At 43.3% G+C, this 13,339-nt stretch overlaps 1 protein-coding gene across 1 annotated transcript in view; it reads left to right on the top strand.

Annotated features, from left to right (window-relative positions):
* Nucleotides 1–11,978, top strand: part of LOC307037815 (sterile alpha motif domain-containing protein 10-like) — a 55,163-nt gene extending 43,185 nt beyond the window's left edge. Inside the window, exons 4-5 of the mRNA XM_079678958.1 lie at nucleotides 90–230; nucleotides 10,358–11,978. Of these exons, the coding sequence (XP_079535084.1) occupies nucleotides 90–230; nucleotides 10,358–10,380 (164 nt within the window). The 3' untranslated portion in view covers nucleotides 10,381–11,978. The remainder of the gene's footprint in view (nucleotides 1–89; nucleotides 231–10,357) is intronic.
* Nucleotides 11,979–13,339: the final 1,361 nt, after the last annotated feature.

The raw sequence follows: 13,339 nt of genomic DNA, 5'->3' as shown, positions 1-13,339 counted from the left end.
GTAGCTTGACATTTCATAGAGGGCATTTAAAGATGCCTATTTTATGAAGTAAGAGGAGGAACTTGATTTATGTTGCTCTCCTTTTGCAGGACGGGCGTTGCTTCGTTTGAACGGGGAAAAGCTAGAGAGGATGGGAATCGTCCAGGAGACGCTGAGGCAGGAGGTCCTCCAACAAGTCCTCCAGCTGCAGGTCAGAGAAGAGGTCCGCAATCTGCAGATCCTTAGTAGAAGTAAGTAACAAGACGGTGTGTGTGTGTGTGTGTGTGTGTGTGTGTGTGTGTGTGTGTGTGTGTGTGTGTGTGTGTGTGTGTGTGTGTGTGTGTGTGTGTGTGTGTGTGTGTGTGTGTGTGTGTGTGTATATGTGCACAGGGAAAGAAGGAAAGTAGAGAGCAGTTTGGCTAAATTGGGTGGAGGCAGTCTGAGAACACGCGCTCCTACCGTGACATACGCGGAGTTGGACATGGAAGTGCAATTGTTTGTGGCTGCGTGGGGCTTTATTGATAGGAGCTCTTGATTTGCTGCCTTCCCGCTGAACGATGGCTTTGGTAAACACTTTTATTATCCAGCCATCAATAAATGGCTCAGTCAATCACCGCTGACCTTGATTCAGCAGTTGCCTTCTTGCAAACCTGTTTCAGCTGTCGTTGTGCTGGTTGTTGGTGATTGTTGCCTATGTTCATTCATGGCTAGGCAACTCATCAAAGTTACATTGACACACAATCTCCTTCCTCTCGTGCTGGATTTCAAAAGTTTAAATCATTCAGTTTTGCAATGAAAGGTCAACCAAAAGTTCCTGGATAGATACATACTGTAGGGGTTATCTTTTGGAGAAGTCTACTATAAGTCAAAATTGTATTGACTTTTCAATGGTATTAAACACTTATTAAGTCATATTTAAGAATTTGATGGATGAGTAGTGTCATGTCTTTTCTTCATCATTTGTATTCTGAGCCAAATGCTCTTTGACTTCCAGCTTTTTTACTCCCTTATTACTTGGGGACAATAATCTCCATGATCATGACCTTTCATCAGCAGCAGCATCATGAGCTCATGTCTTGAAGGAAGGGATGTGCAGCATGCTTTGTGCTTTAGTGGTTTCCAATGTACGTCAGTAATTCAGTTTTCAAACAATAATGTCTGGAGGTTTTGTCTGCTCTCTTCTTATTCATGGGGCACCATGGAGTGCAGAACATTTTCTGCAAAAAAAATTAAATGAGAACAAGTACTTAAAAATGTTCTCCAAATTGTGCAATCTGTCTTGACATAAATAGAAACATTATTAAATGCAGTGCAATGACGTGTTTATGCCACCAACTGTTCATTATGAACTGATAATGTGAGGGCTCTTACAATCACCGGCTTCATTCAAACAAGTAAATGAAGTGGTCTTTGCAATCTGTCAGGCTCACACTCTCATTTTCTGATCATTCATGTTGCTCGTGCTGCTACAGTTTCTTTCTCTCCAGAGTCTGCGTGGAGATAAAAGCTTGACAGAAATGATATAAAGAACTCTTGGTTTGATGCCCATTTTAATCTATCCATGACCCACCTTTGGGACCTGAACGTGTTTTGTAGTGACAACATCAACAGTGTATGGAGCCAGAGATTTTGAGAGAGCTCCACAACCCCACAGCAAAAGGAGAAGTGAGGGTGAGGAAGACGGAGATCGGTAGATACGATTTAAAAGATAAGAAACCTAGTGCTACAAACCTGAGATCTATGGAGACTTGGCAAGTCATAGATATGGGCTCCTGACTGTGAGCTGACATTTAGAAATGTAATAAATTCATCCGAAGACATTGAATAGCATAACATAAAATAGTAATAGAACAATTTAGGAAAATAACTACTGCAATCAAAGAACAATCCTTATCTGTCTGAATGATGAACAAAAAACAGATACTGGACGTTAAGTTATTGATTCTTACATTTACAAAGGCCTTTGATTAGAACCACTTGAATCGCCAATTGCAATTACAGAATAAGATTAGCATTCATACAAGAAGAACAGCCAATGAAGGACTTAATTGGGCTGTTATTCAACTATAATCAACATTAACAAAGACCACACAAAAAGCACCCTTTCTTTGAGCTAATGATGATACTGAAAATCAAAGTTGAAACTGACTATTTTGCATTAACGTTTAGCATTTGTGCCTCAAAGTCTCACAAGAAAGTGAGAGAAACTTAATGATGGACACATTGGGATGGTATGCAGCAAAGGTACCTGACCAGTTTTATGTGTCACTTAATATTTAAATATTGGATCACCAGAACTACCTAACTCCCTCAGTGCTAATTTATTGTTTAACCTCTTTGGTTTTTGCTCATTCCTCTCAAACTTTCCATTGCATTCATGCCAATCAAGCATGTTGAATTTAAACAAACTGAATTAAATTGAGGGATGGAATGCAATTGACTAGTAAGGAGAAATAATTAAAAAGTTGTCGGACACTTCTATTAATAGAGCAATGCAAATGCAATTTGCCAGTTCACCAGGCTCTGACTCTAAGCTATAAGGGCAAGCTAATTTGGTGGCCTTATAAAACACCTGAGGTTCACAGGGTTGGAGGCTATTCAGAGGTGATAAAAGAAGGACGGTGTGAAGCAGCTGCAGCGGTGATAATGGGGGTTGTTTTAACTGCTGAGTGTGATGAGGTGGTGATACGGTGTTGGGGGAGGGCAGAGAGGATAAAAGTCTGAGTGTGGACATGAAAAAAAAACATAATGACCTGTCCTGTCATTATCTACTACAGCATGACAACTGACACTTCAGCAAAGTTTATGCAAGCGTCAGGCTTACTCATGTCTCTGCATCACTATACTTTTAAACAACTTAAAAACAGCATGATTTTTGGCAAACTGCAAAGTGGCTTTGGGGATGGAAATGCGAGTTTGACTACAACTTTGGTCCAGACTGAAAAATCGTAGCAACTATTGATAGATTTCTTAAAACTGTTAAACAAACATTACTGGCCCCCAGAGGATGAACTCTACTGGCTTTTGGGCTCCATTGACTTTTCTTCTATCATCACATGATATTTGCGGTTTTGACTCAAATGTCTGAACCACAATGAATTGTAATAACTTTGAGAATGGCCGTGACAGCGCCATCCTCTGGTCAGCGTTTACATTTGACCAATATTTAGTTTTCTAACATACCTGTAAAACTAAAGAAAGTTCGCCAAATTGTGTTTACTTTCTTAAAAACATTAGTATGCTAAACTGAGAGAGTAAACATGGTAAACATGAAGCATGTAAACTGTGCAGCTTCACAGAGCTACTAGCATTGCTGTGGTTGAGAGACTGTAAGATTAAGAAACAATAAATGTGCTGATTTTGATAGAAAAGATGATGTTTCAACAAGAAAATTGTAAGTGATGTGTTTGGAGAAGCGATGGTGATGGTGAAGTGGAGGGATGAGGGCTGGAGCTGAGAAACGAGACGCCACTCTTCACACAATAACTAAAGCAGTTCAAACTGTAACCTAACACACACTTTCAGCTGTTGTCCCTGAAAGATTCTCCCAATACATTTTCAATTCTGGTGTGATTTACTGGAGCCTTGTGTCATACTGCCTGTCAGGTCTGATTCATCTGCAATGGATTTTCCAAAGATTAAATATTGATCCCACAATAACTGTTGAAAGGAAGATGAAAATACAAATAAGATTAAATGTGATGTGTGTTTGTCTCTGATCTGAGCCGTGATAGCACGATTCATCAGGACCCTTGCAAGAATCAGGAAGCTTTGTAAAAGCTCTTTTCTGTGATTTCTTAAACCTTTAAAAGCAGTGTGAGCTCTCCTGATGTCTCTCTAACTCCTTTTGAAAATATAAAATACAAAATGATAAGGACAAATGATAGAAAAGTGAACTAAAACACATGAGAGATGATTTTAATAGAGAGGCGAAGTCACGCCCATCTACTTCCGGTCCATGGGACCTTATTTCGGTAAAATTAGGTATTGAAGTCAATGGAGAGAGAAAACGCATCTTTCGAGCCCGTTTGAATTGTGGCATAAATTACAGATATGACGTTTGTCAAACTTTAAAAATAATTTCCATGTCAAAAAAGTCGCAGTTTGTCTTAAAACTGTTGAAATATAAGACTATGAAAAATACGCAACTAGAAAGACTACAAATCCCAGAATCCCGGTCCCGCATGCTGGCTCTTACGGAACCAACTAACTCCCCTTGTGTGTATATACAGCTCACAACATGCCCAGACTTGTAGTGATTTTCACCTCTTTTAATACTTTTCGCCTCATTCTGAAAGAAGGAAGTGAAATGTGCCAACGTGACGCCCGTCTTGGTGTTTGGTGCCTCATCTAGACGGGGTAGAGAGGCTGCGTTGAAGGAGGCACGTCAGGAGGTTGCTCGCAAGCCCTGGCTCTGGAGCTTGTTTCCCGAGTGGCTTAGGATTTTTTCACGTAGCCCTGAGAGCCAGTCCTCATTTTCTGACCCTTTCTTGGGGTCTGGTCTGGCGTTTGGAGGTCCACGAAGCCTCCAAAAAACTCCTAAGAGACGCAAGGCCGGGGTTCCGCGCCCAACAGCCATGGTTCCGGCTCCAGCGCCGGACCCAGCAGCCATGGTACCGTGCTCCAGTACCATCCCACTTAGCCATGGTACCGTGCTCCAGTACCATCCCACACAGCCATGGACCCGTGTTACGGTTCCTTGCCCAGCAGTCATGGTTCCGGCTCCAGTGACGGCCCCAGCAGCCATGGTCCCTGCTCCAGAACCGGCCCACAAGGCCATGGATCCGTGCACCGGTACCGGCCCACGCATCCATGCTTCCATACTCCATTACCTGGCTTACACAGCCAGGGTCCAGGCTTCCGCTCCGCGCCCAGCAGCCATGGTTCCGGCTCCAGTGCCGGCCCCAGCAGTCATGTTTCCGGCTCCAGAACCGGACCTTACAGCCATGGTCCCGGCTCCAGTGCCGGCCCCAACAGTCATGTTTCCGGCTCCAGAACCGGACCTTACAGCCATGTTTCCGGCTCCAGAACCGGACCTTACAGCCATGATTCTGGCTTCAGTACCGGCCCCAGTACCCATGGTTCCGACTCCAGTTTCGGCTCCAGGACTGGCTTACCGGCCAACGCCAGCTCCCCGAGTCCTATCAGCATACCGGCCGACTCCAGCTCCTCGTCTCCAGTTGGCTGTTCAGCCGACGCCAGCTCCCCGAGTCCTGTCGACATACCGGCCGACTCCATCACCTCGTCTCCTGTTGGCTCTCCAGCCGACTCCAGCCCCTCGTGTTCTGTTGGCGAACCAACCGTCTCAAGTCTCTTCTCAAGTACCCTCTCGAATCACCACTCGAGTCCCCATTCAAGACACTTCTCAAGTATCCTCTCGAGTTCCCTCTCAAGTCACCTCTCAAGTAAACTCTCAAGTCACTTCTCAAGTTCCCTCTTGAGTTCCCTCTCAAGTCACTTCTCGAGTTCCCTCTGAAGTCACCTCTCGAGTTCCCTATTGAGTCACCTCTCAAGTCTCCTCTCGAGTTCCCTCTCAAGTCCCCTCTCGAGTCACCTCTCAAATCTCCTCTCGAGTTCCCTCTCGAGTCCCGTCTCAAATCTCTTCTCAAGTCCCCTCTCGAGTCACCTCTCGAGTTCCCATTCAAGACACTTCTCAAGTCCCCTCTCAAGTCACTTCTCGAGTCCCCTCTCAAGTCACTTCTCGAGTCCCCTCTCAAGTCCCCTCTCGAGTCACTTCTCGAGTCTCCTCTCGAGTTTCCAATCGAGTTTCCTCTCAAGTCTCCGTTCAAGTTCCCGCTCAAGATCCCTCTCAAGTCATCTCTCAAGTCAACTCTCAAGTTTCCTCTCGAGTTTCCACTCAAGTCCCTACTCTTGTGCCGTTGGAGGTTCCGCTGGGGGTCCTGCCAACTCTATGTCCTGTGCCGTTGGAGGCCCCGTCGACTACTCTTCTGCCGGGGGTCCTGCCAACCCTATGTCCTGTGCCATTGGAGGGCCCGCCGACTGATCTTCTGCCGGGGGTCCTGCCAGCCCTATGTCCTGTGCCGTTAGGGGACCCGCCGACTGCTCTTCTGCCGGGGGTCCTGCCAGCCCTATGTCCTGTGCCACTGGAGGCCCCGCCGACTACTCTTCTGCCGGGGGTCCTGCCGGCCCTGTGTCCTGTCCCGTTAGGGGTCCCGCCGACTACTCTTCTACCGGGGGCCCTGCCAATCCCATGTCCTGTTTCGTTGGAGGCCTCGACATCACCTGTATCGCCGGGGGTCCTGCCAACTCCTTGTCCTCTTCCGTGGAGAATCTTGCCAACACCCGTTCCACCGGCTCCAGTTCCTGTCCGGTCAACACCGGCTCCTGTCCGGTCAACACCGGCTCCTGACCGGTCCCCTGAGAGCTGTGGTCTTCACCCCTCCTCGAACTCTGCCTTGCCCCCGGGCCGTCCGCCCGAGACCCCCTTTTTGAACTCTGCCTTGCCCCCGGGCCGTCCGCTCGAGAACCCATCCATGGTCTCTGCCTTGCCCCCGGGCCGTCCGCCCGAGACCCGTACTCCGGACCCCCTCCACCCACTCTGCTGGACTTTGTTTTTTGGGATGTCTGGGATCCGTCCCTTGAGGGGTGGGGTTCTGTCACACCCCCAGGTTTATGTCAGGGGTTTTAGTGTTGTCTGTCTAGGTTTGGGTGTTTGCTGTCATGTTTTTCCTCCTGGGTTATTGTCTGGTCCTTTTCCCTGTGTTTTTCATGTCTGTCGTTAGTTCCCTGGTGTGTCTAATTCCCTGATTGTTTTCACCTGTCACTCCTCGTGTGTCTCCTGTGCCCATCAGTGTCAGCCCGCCCCTGATTGTTCCCACATGTGCCTTGTTACCCTGTGTTTAAATTCCCCTGTCTCCCAGTGTTCAGTGTCAGTTCGTCTTGTCTATTGTCATGTCAGGTCTATGGTTTTGGAACTCTTTGGTTTTTGATTCCTCACTGCGTGAGCGCCTTCATTTTTTGTCCTCTGTTTTTTTTGTCATCTCGACTGGAGTTTTGGTGATTACCTTTTTGTTCATTTTTGCTAAATCATGGAAAAATTAAGTATTTCACAATACTTTACCTCTGCCTCCCTGTCTGCATTTGGGTCCTACATACTAAGTGCCTGGATTCGTAACACTATACAAGGTTTCGGTGAGTAACACGAGTGTAATGTGTAACGGTAATGTACGCAACTCTGGGATTTGTAGTCTTTCTAGTTGCGTATTTTTAATAGTCTTATATTTCAATAGTTTTAAGACAAACTGTGACTTTTTTGACATGGAAATGATTTTTTAAGATTGACAAACATCAGGTGTTAATTCATGTCATAATTCAAACGGGATCGAAAGATACGTTTTCTCTTTCCATTGACTTCAATACATAATTTTTCAGAAATAAGGTCCCATGGGGCGGAAGTAGAAGGGCGTGACTTCGCCACTCTGAAAGAACAGGAAGAATAGCTAGCACACAAAAAGAGGACACAACTGTGAATAGAGGTGAGATGTGTAAAGATAGAGAGAAAACAGGTGTAGAGATCGACATATTATAAAGAAATGAGACGGGTAAATAGGTTAATGAAGGAGCTGGAATAGCGAAAGAAGGCACGGTCTGATTTTCATCCCCTCCTGTGGTCCCATACTTTCCGCTCCATGCTAATCTGTCTGGAGCAGGCTCACTAGCTCGAAGCACTGTAATAGCATTTCACACTCAACATGGAATCACATTTCTTCTCTTGAAAATGATTGTTGAAAATGATGTTCTCGACACAAAAAATGAGAGTAAGAATTCCCCAAAATGCATGTCTGTGACTGAATTTCTTTATAATCTCCAAAAGCATTTTTTTTTTTGTCTGTCTCATGAATAGAAGTGCAACACTAAATCACTGCAGTACCCCTTTGAGGTTTACTGTTGTGACTTCTTAGGTTTGGTGCTTGTTGTCTGTTGAAGTAGCCTCAGGCTCTGAAGAGCACATGAAAACATTTTATACATATATTTTATCAGATCACTTCTGAGAATGCTGTCCATGGGGTATTTCTCGCTGGCTTCTCTATCACTAGACTCCATGAATGGAAACATGTTTTCATGAGTTTGATGTTCTACACAGAGTTGTTCAGCAGACATTTTCTGAAAGAAGCAGAAAATCTGAGTCTTATTTTCATTTTATTTCCTTACTTCATTTTGGACGTGACTGCAAAAGTTTCTTAGAGTTTTTTCATATGAAATAGTGAGAGTCGAAGAGTAAACTCATACTGCACTCAGTACATTTTGATTGTTTTCAATCTTTACTCTGAATAGCAACCATCCTATTTGCCTTTAGTGGGATACATTTTTGCTGAAAAACTTTTGGCCCCCTGTTGTAACTCTAAGAAACTTTTGCAGCCACCTTTCAACTCAACAGGGGCTTAGTGTTTGAAACTAAAAACATAGATGCTTGTATAACAATCCTTTGAAACATACAGCAAAGTTTTCGGTCCTGCTTGAACAACAAAACTTACTCAAAGTAAAGTTGAATAAATAATGCTTGATGATATTCAAATCAGATCAAATCAAAGTTTTTTGCAAGTGTAAATATGATATAGTGTACAGTGCATTGTTACACAGTATATTCTGTATTTCCTCTTCTCCTCAACCGGTTTATGGTTGTGAAAGCAGATATAGTGCATGTACAGTATCTTGTATTATTTCTTCACCTACAGTATGTCATGTATTTTCAGCAGGCTAAGCAGTGTTTATCAGTTATTCAGTGAGATGTAAGGATGATGTCTTCCACGCCCCGGAGCCATAGCTCTCTTGGGGCAGTGTGAACCATGCATGGGTTGTTGTAACATCTGGAAAGCTTTGGGAGGGAGGATTCAGGTCAGAACCCGGGGGGACCTAGCCTCCTTCTTCTGCTAAGCCTCTGGTTGTTGGTGTATCTTTACAATAAACTGTCAGTCCCTTCTTCCTTCTCAACAAATCCAATTTTCATCGAAGTCATTCTATGCCTTTGTTTGTAGCCATATGCCATGTTTCAGGCTCTACCTACCCTAAATCAAAGATATCTTGACGGCAGCACCTTGGTTGCTGGGGGAGATTTGTCTTGCTAACCTTGTTGCTCCTGTGATGTTACCCATCGCTGCAGAGGTTTACTCATGTGGCGCCTGCCAGCTGAACTGCAGCTCTGAATTAAATATGAATAAAACTCTGAGCTTGACAGACAGAAAAAAAGAAGGAACATGACATTTCTCTTCAGCTCAAATGTTGCCTGGGTGCTGCTTTCCTATCCACTCCACCTCTGGTGCACCTAGGCTGTGATGACTCCATCGGGAGCTCATTTAAAAGGTTTTCCATCAGAGAAGTTGTTTTCGCTGTGTCTGTACAAGTCTCTAGTCATATTAGTGACTCTCCGTCGTTTCCTGGTTCAGGTTCACTCCGGTGCCGCGTTACATCTCTCAGTGTCTAGAGACAGGTGGCGCGTCTTCCTGGGCTTTCAGGAGAGGGGGGCTTAGAGCTGAAATGCCAACATGTCTGGGAGAGGAAAGTCTGCTTCCCGCCGATTCCTAGTGTCATCTCAGGATGGAACAAACTGGCTCGTTGTCAGGGAAACATCCTGTTTGCATCTCTTGTTTCCATATCAAGCAGGAGATAATGAGATTCAGGAAGAAAGGACTTTTATTACATGCTGATAAGCTTAATGTCATCATTTCCGTCCTTTTGTACACACAGAAGGCTACAAGAATGATGTATTAGAAGCATATACTGTCCGATGTATAGATATAGGGAATCTAGCAATACCCCTGTGCTTAAACATTACACTTTTTAAAGAAAAGCTCTGTTATGTGATTACTAAACATCTTTATATTAATGACAGTTTAGGCTTTTCCTTTAACAGTCTTTTATGTCATTATTTTGTTGTCACTCTGCCAACATTAGCGACAGGCGCAATCTTCACACACAACATTACTCTCCTACTTCAGTCAGCTATTTCTCATGCTAAATGATTGTTTTTTTCTATTAGAAAGGGAGTTGCTCTGTGATTGAGTGCAGAGTGTTACGGCCCCTACGCACGCCGCCGTGTGTAGGGGCCATTAAAGGAAGAGAGGACAGCCACACTGGTTACTTGTTTGATGGCTAACAGAGTCTGGGGGAGTAAGGTGTCACACACAGATTCAGGGAGGATATGAAGCCCAAACTCTCTCTCAGATGTGCTTTCAAGGCAGGATGTGTTTCAACAATTTCATGGTGCATTAACAGAGACAGGCCAATGCATTTGGACCATGCAATGAGGCTACAATAGGGCATGAAAAGAGCACACTATTTCTGCACTTTCACCTCAGTTTTTTCCATCTTTGTGAATCCTAATAATGTACCCCCTCTTTTCTCTCTCATCTCACTGCAGCCTCCTTTGGAAACTTCTCTTAGCTCATCCATTTGGCAGCCCTTTCCTTCATCCCCTGTCACAATACATCTCCAGGAGCCGTGGAAGAGCTGCTGTCTTCAGATATGTGAGCGGAGGATCGCAGAGTGAAAGGGGAAAGGATGAGCCTATAGACCAGATGCCAACCAGTCTGGAGGATTCTCATTCAAGGCGGCCAATTTAGTTTACAGACACTGAGACAGAGACAAAGCCCTTCTCAAGGCAGGGGTACCCACTGTATCATTGTGATAAGATGCAAGATTCACAACCCTAGTGATGATGTAGGCCTGTCACTGGTATATGCTTGATCGCAGCAAATCTCCTCTTGGTTTCATGTCACATTTGGATCGGACATTTTTTAGAAGAACACTTGGATTTATTTTATTATAAGCTGTTACATGTCATATGCACAACCAGGATTCATGTTGTTTCCTCTCCCTTTTAACCCTTAAGCTAAGTGGTCCTGAAAACATGAGGATGATGACTTATACTACACGCAATGCCAGCATGTGGCCATTTGACCTTCAGTTTAAATCAAACTCCTTTTTGAAACTGTATCACCAAAACCTGTTCACTAAGAATTACAGCTGATCTGGATTAAGCCAATGTAATCTAAATAAACTCTTCATCCACAGGACACACTCACATTTCCCTTAGGACTTAACTTTTTGAAATGTAGGTGTTCAGCATCAACAACAACACTTTAAGCTGAATGTCATTCCAACAATCCGTTTTTTTGTATTGCAATTAATCTGCAGTAAGAAATTAGAAACGTATATAGAGTATGTTGTAGACATATTAATCTACGTACACAGTACCAGTACCTTAGTCTTTATTAATGGAATGGATCCAGAGGACACAGAATATGATAATTACCGACTGTCGATGCTTTATTAAGCAATAACTTAAATGATAAAAGGTGGAGATGAGCAGTACTGTGTGGGATAGAAAAATTGAGATGCAAGTATTGGTGTCTGCTGAGAGAAATATAAATTGTATCTGTTACTGTGCAGCATATGCCAGCCTCATGGCTTCTGCCCTTTGTGTGTGCTACTGTATACTGTATATCATCTCTCACACACAAATAATAAGTATAAAGGACAAGGCTTTGTTTTTGTTCAACCCACTGTCTGTCCCTGGTGTGACACTTTGATTTCAAATGCTCAGAAATTAGAATACTATGACAGCTACCCAGATGTAAGATTCCCAGAGCAACTCGAGCAAGCACCTTTGAGGTCACAGCAGAAGACAGCTATGTAGGATGAAGACGTTTCTGTCTCTTAAATAGATAAACTCAATAGATAAAAAACCTTTCAACAAACATAACCTAACCTTCTAACATACCTTCATTCGTCCTTTGACAAGGAGTCTTTGAGTAACGTCAGTATTTGACTGTTAAAGGGAATGGAATGTATTCTTTTTGAATAATGTGATGTAATGTAAATATGAACATTTTTGAGTTACTTTGCCAGATGATTGATGAGCTGTTTTAAATGCAAAAAAGGGAAAATGAAACATATTTATCTGCTTTTAAGATATGTGGAAACATATGATGTGGAATATGATGAAAGCTGTCTTTTTAGAATAAATTAATTGAGATTCAGTGTTGGTCCTGTTTTATCATAGTTTTAACATGATGTCTACTTGATGTCATTTTTTATTCCTTTTTTTTCACGAGAGGTTAATATGTACTTCAGCTTCAAGAGGTAGAACATATGTCTGATACATTTCAAGTTTTTCCTAATGTTTGGAAATCAGTTCTTCTAATCATCTCTTGAAACAATATGGCATATTGTATTCCAGTCATTGAGAACGTGTTGTTTTGATGGCAGTGCTCCCATCATCAATGCGGATTGTATGAGAGAGTGAAAGAGTGTCCTCTGAGAATGGAAAAATAGCCAAGTCTCTGTGTCGAAGGATCTTTTGTTTATTTGAAAACTCAAATATCAGATCAAAATAAATCATTATAGGTTTCTTCTTCTTGGCATTGAAGCACTGAGGGATGACATTTAAAACACATTTTTGGAGTAAAAGCCACCTATATTCAACTTCCTTACCATCTTAAGCACAATGTCCTTATTTTATTTTCTCAAACAGTACTTGTGGCACACAATTAAGTAGAATGTCCTCTTTTCAAATCCCAAGAGATCTAGATATCCAATCCATATCCAAGAAATGCTGCACTTGTTTCTCTTTCTCAGTCTGAATTGTGTGACTTAATTATATTTGTTACAGAGGAAGGGTCTCAAACTTGCACCAGTGCTCTGACCTGTCATTCAGGGTGCTCGAGTCACGACTCAGTAAATTCACAGTGGAGCTGCTTGCCTGAAGAGACACACTTACCTAGTCTCTGTCTTCTTACTCTCTCTCACACACACACACACACACACACACACACGCACACACACACACACACACACACACACACACACACACACACACACACACACACACACACACACAGGGATCCAATTACTGAGAGACATGAAGCATCTCACAAGTTGATAACAAGGCACATGTATGATAAACAGATTCAGTGAACAGTGGCCTTCTTAACCCTGGCAGAGAATAAATCTACTGAGCAGATGGTTGGATGATGCAGTTAATTGGTTACTGTTTACTGTTAAGTGTCTTTTCTTTTTGAAAATCTGTCATTCGCTATCATTCTCTAAAATGCAGAGGCTGTCCATCTAGCTTGTTTACTGTTAACTGCTAGCGGCTTTGATCAGCTGGATCTCAGTCCTCTGACAGCTCTGAAATAAACTGAGAAACACTCTGTCCTCTCTTATAAACTACTGTTGAGCAGCCCTTAAGCAGCTGCTCCAGTGGAGTTGCTCAGTGGCGCAAACAGCTGAAGACTGTTATTTCATGGCCAGCGCCCAAGTGTTAAAATTCAGGATACCATAAAGTAAGTCAGAATAGAAAAAAGTGCATGTGTGCTCACTCAACTTTCACTAGAAAGGT

The sequence above is a fragment of the Notothenia rossii genome, assembly GCF_949606895.1.
Source record: "Notothenia rossii genome assembly, chromosome: 4".
NCBI classification, from domain to species: Eukaryota; Metazoa; Chordata; class Actinopteri; order Perciformes; family Nototheniidae; genus Notothenia; species Notothenia rossii.
The sequence above is the reverse complement of the archived record's forward strand: the minus strand, read 5'-3'. Positions and strand labels throughout refer to the sequence as shown.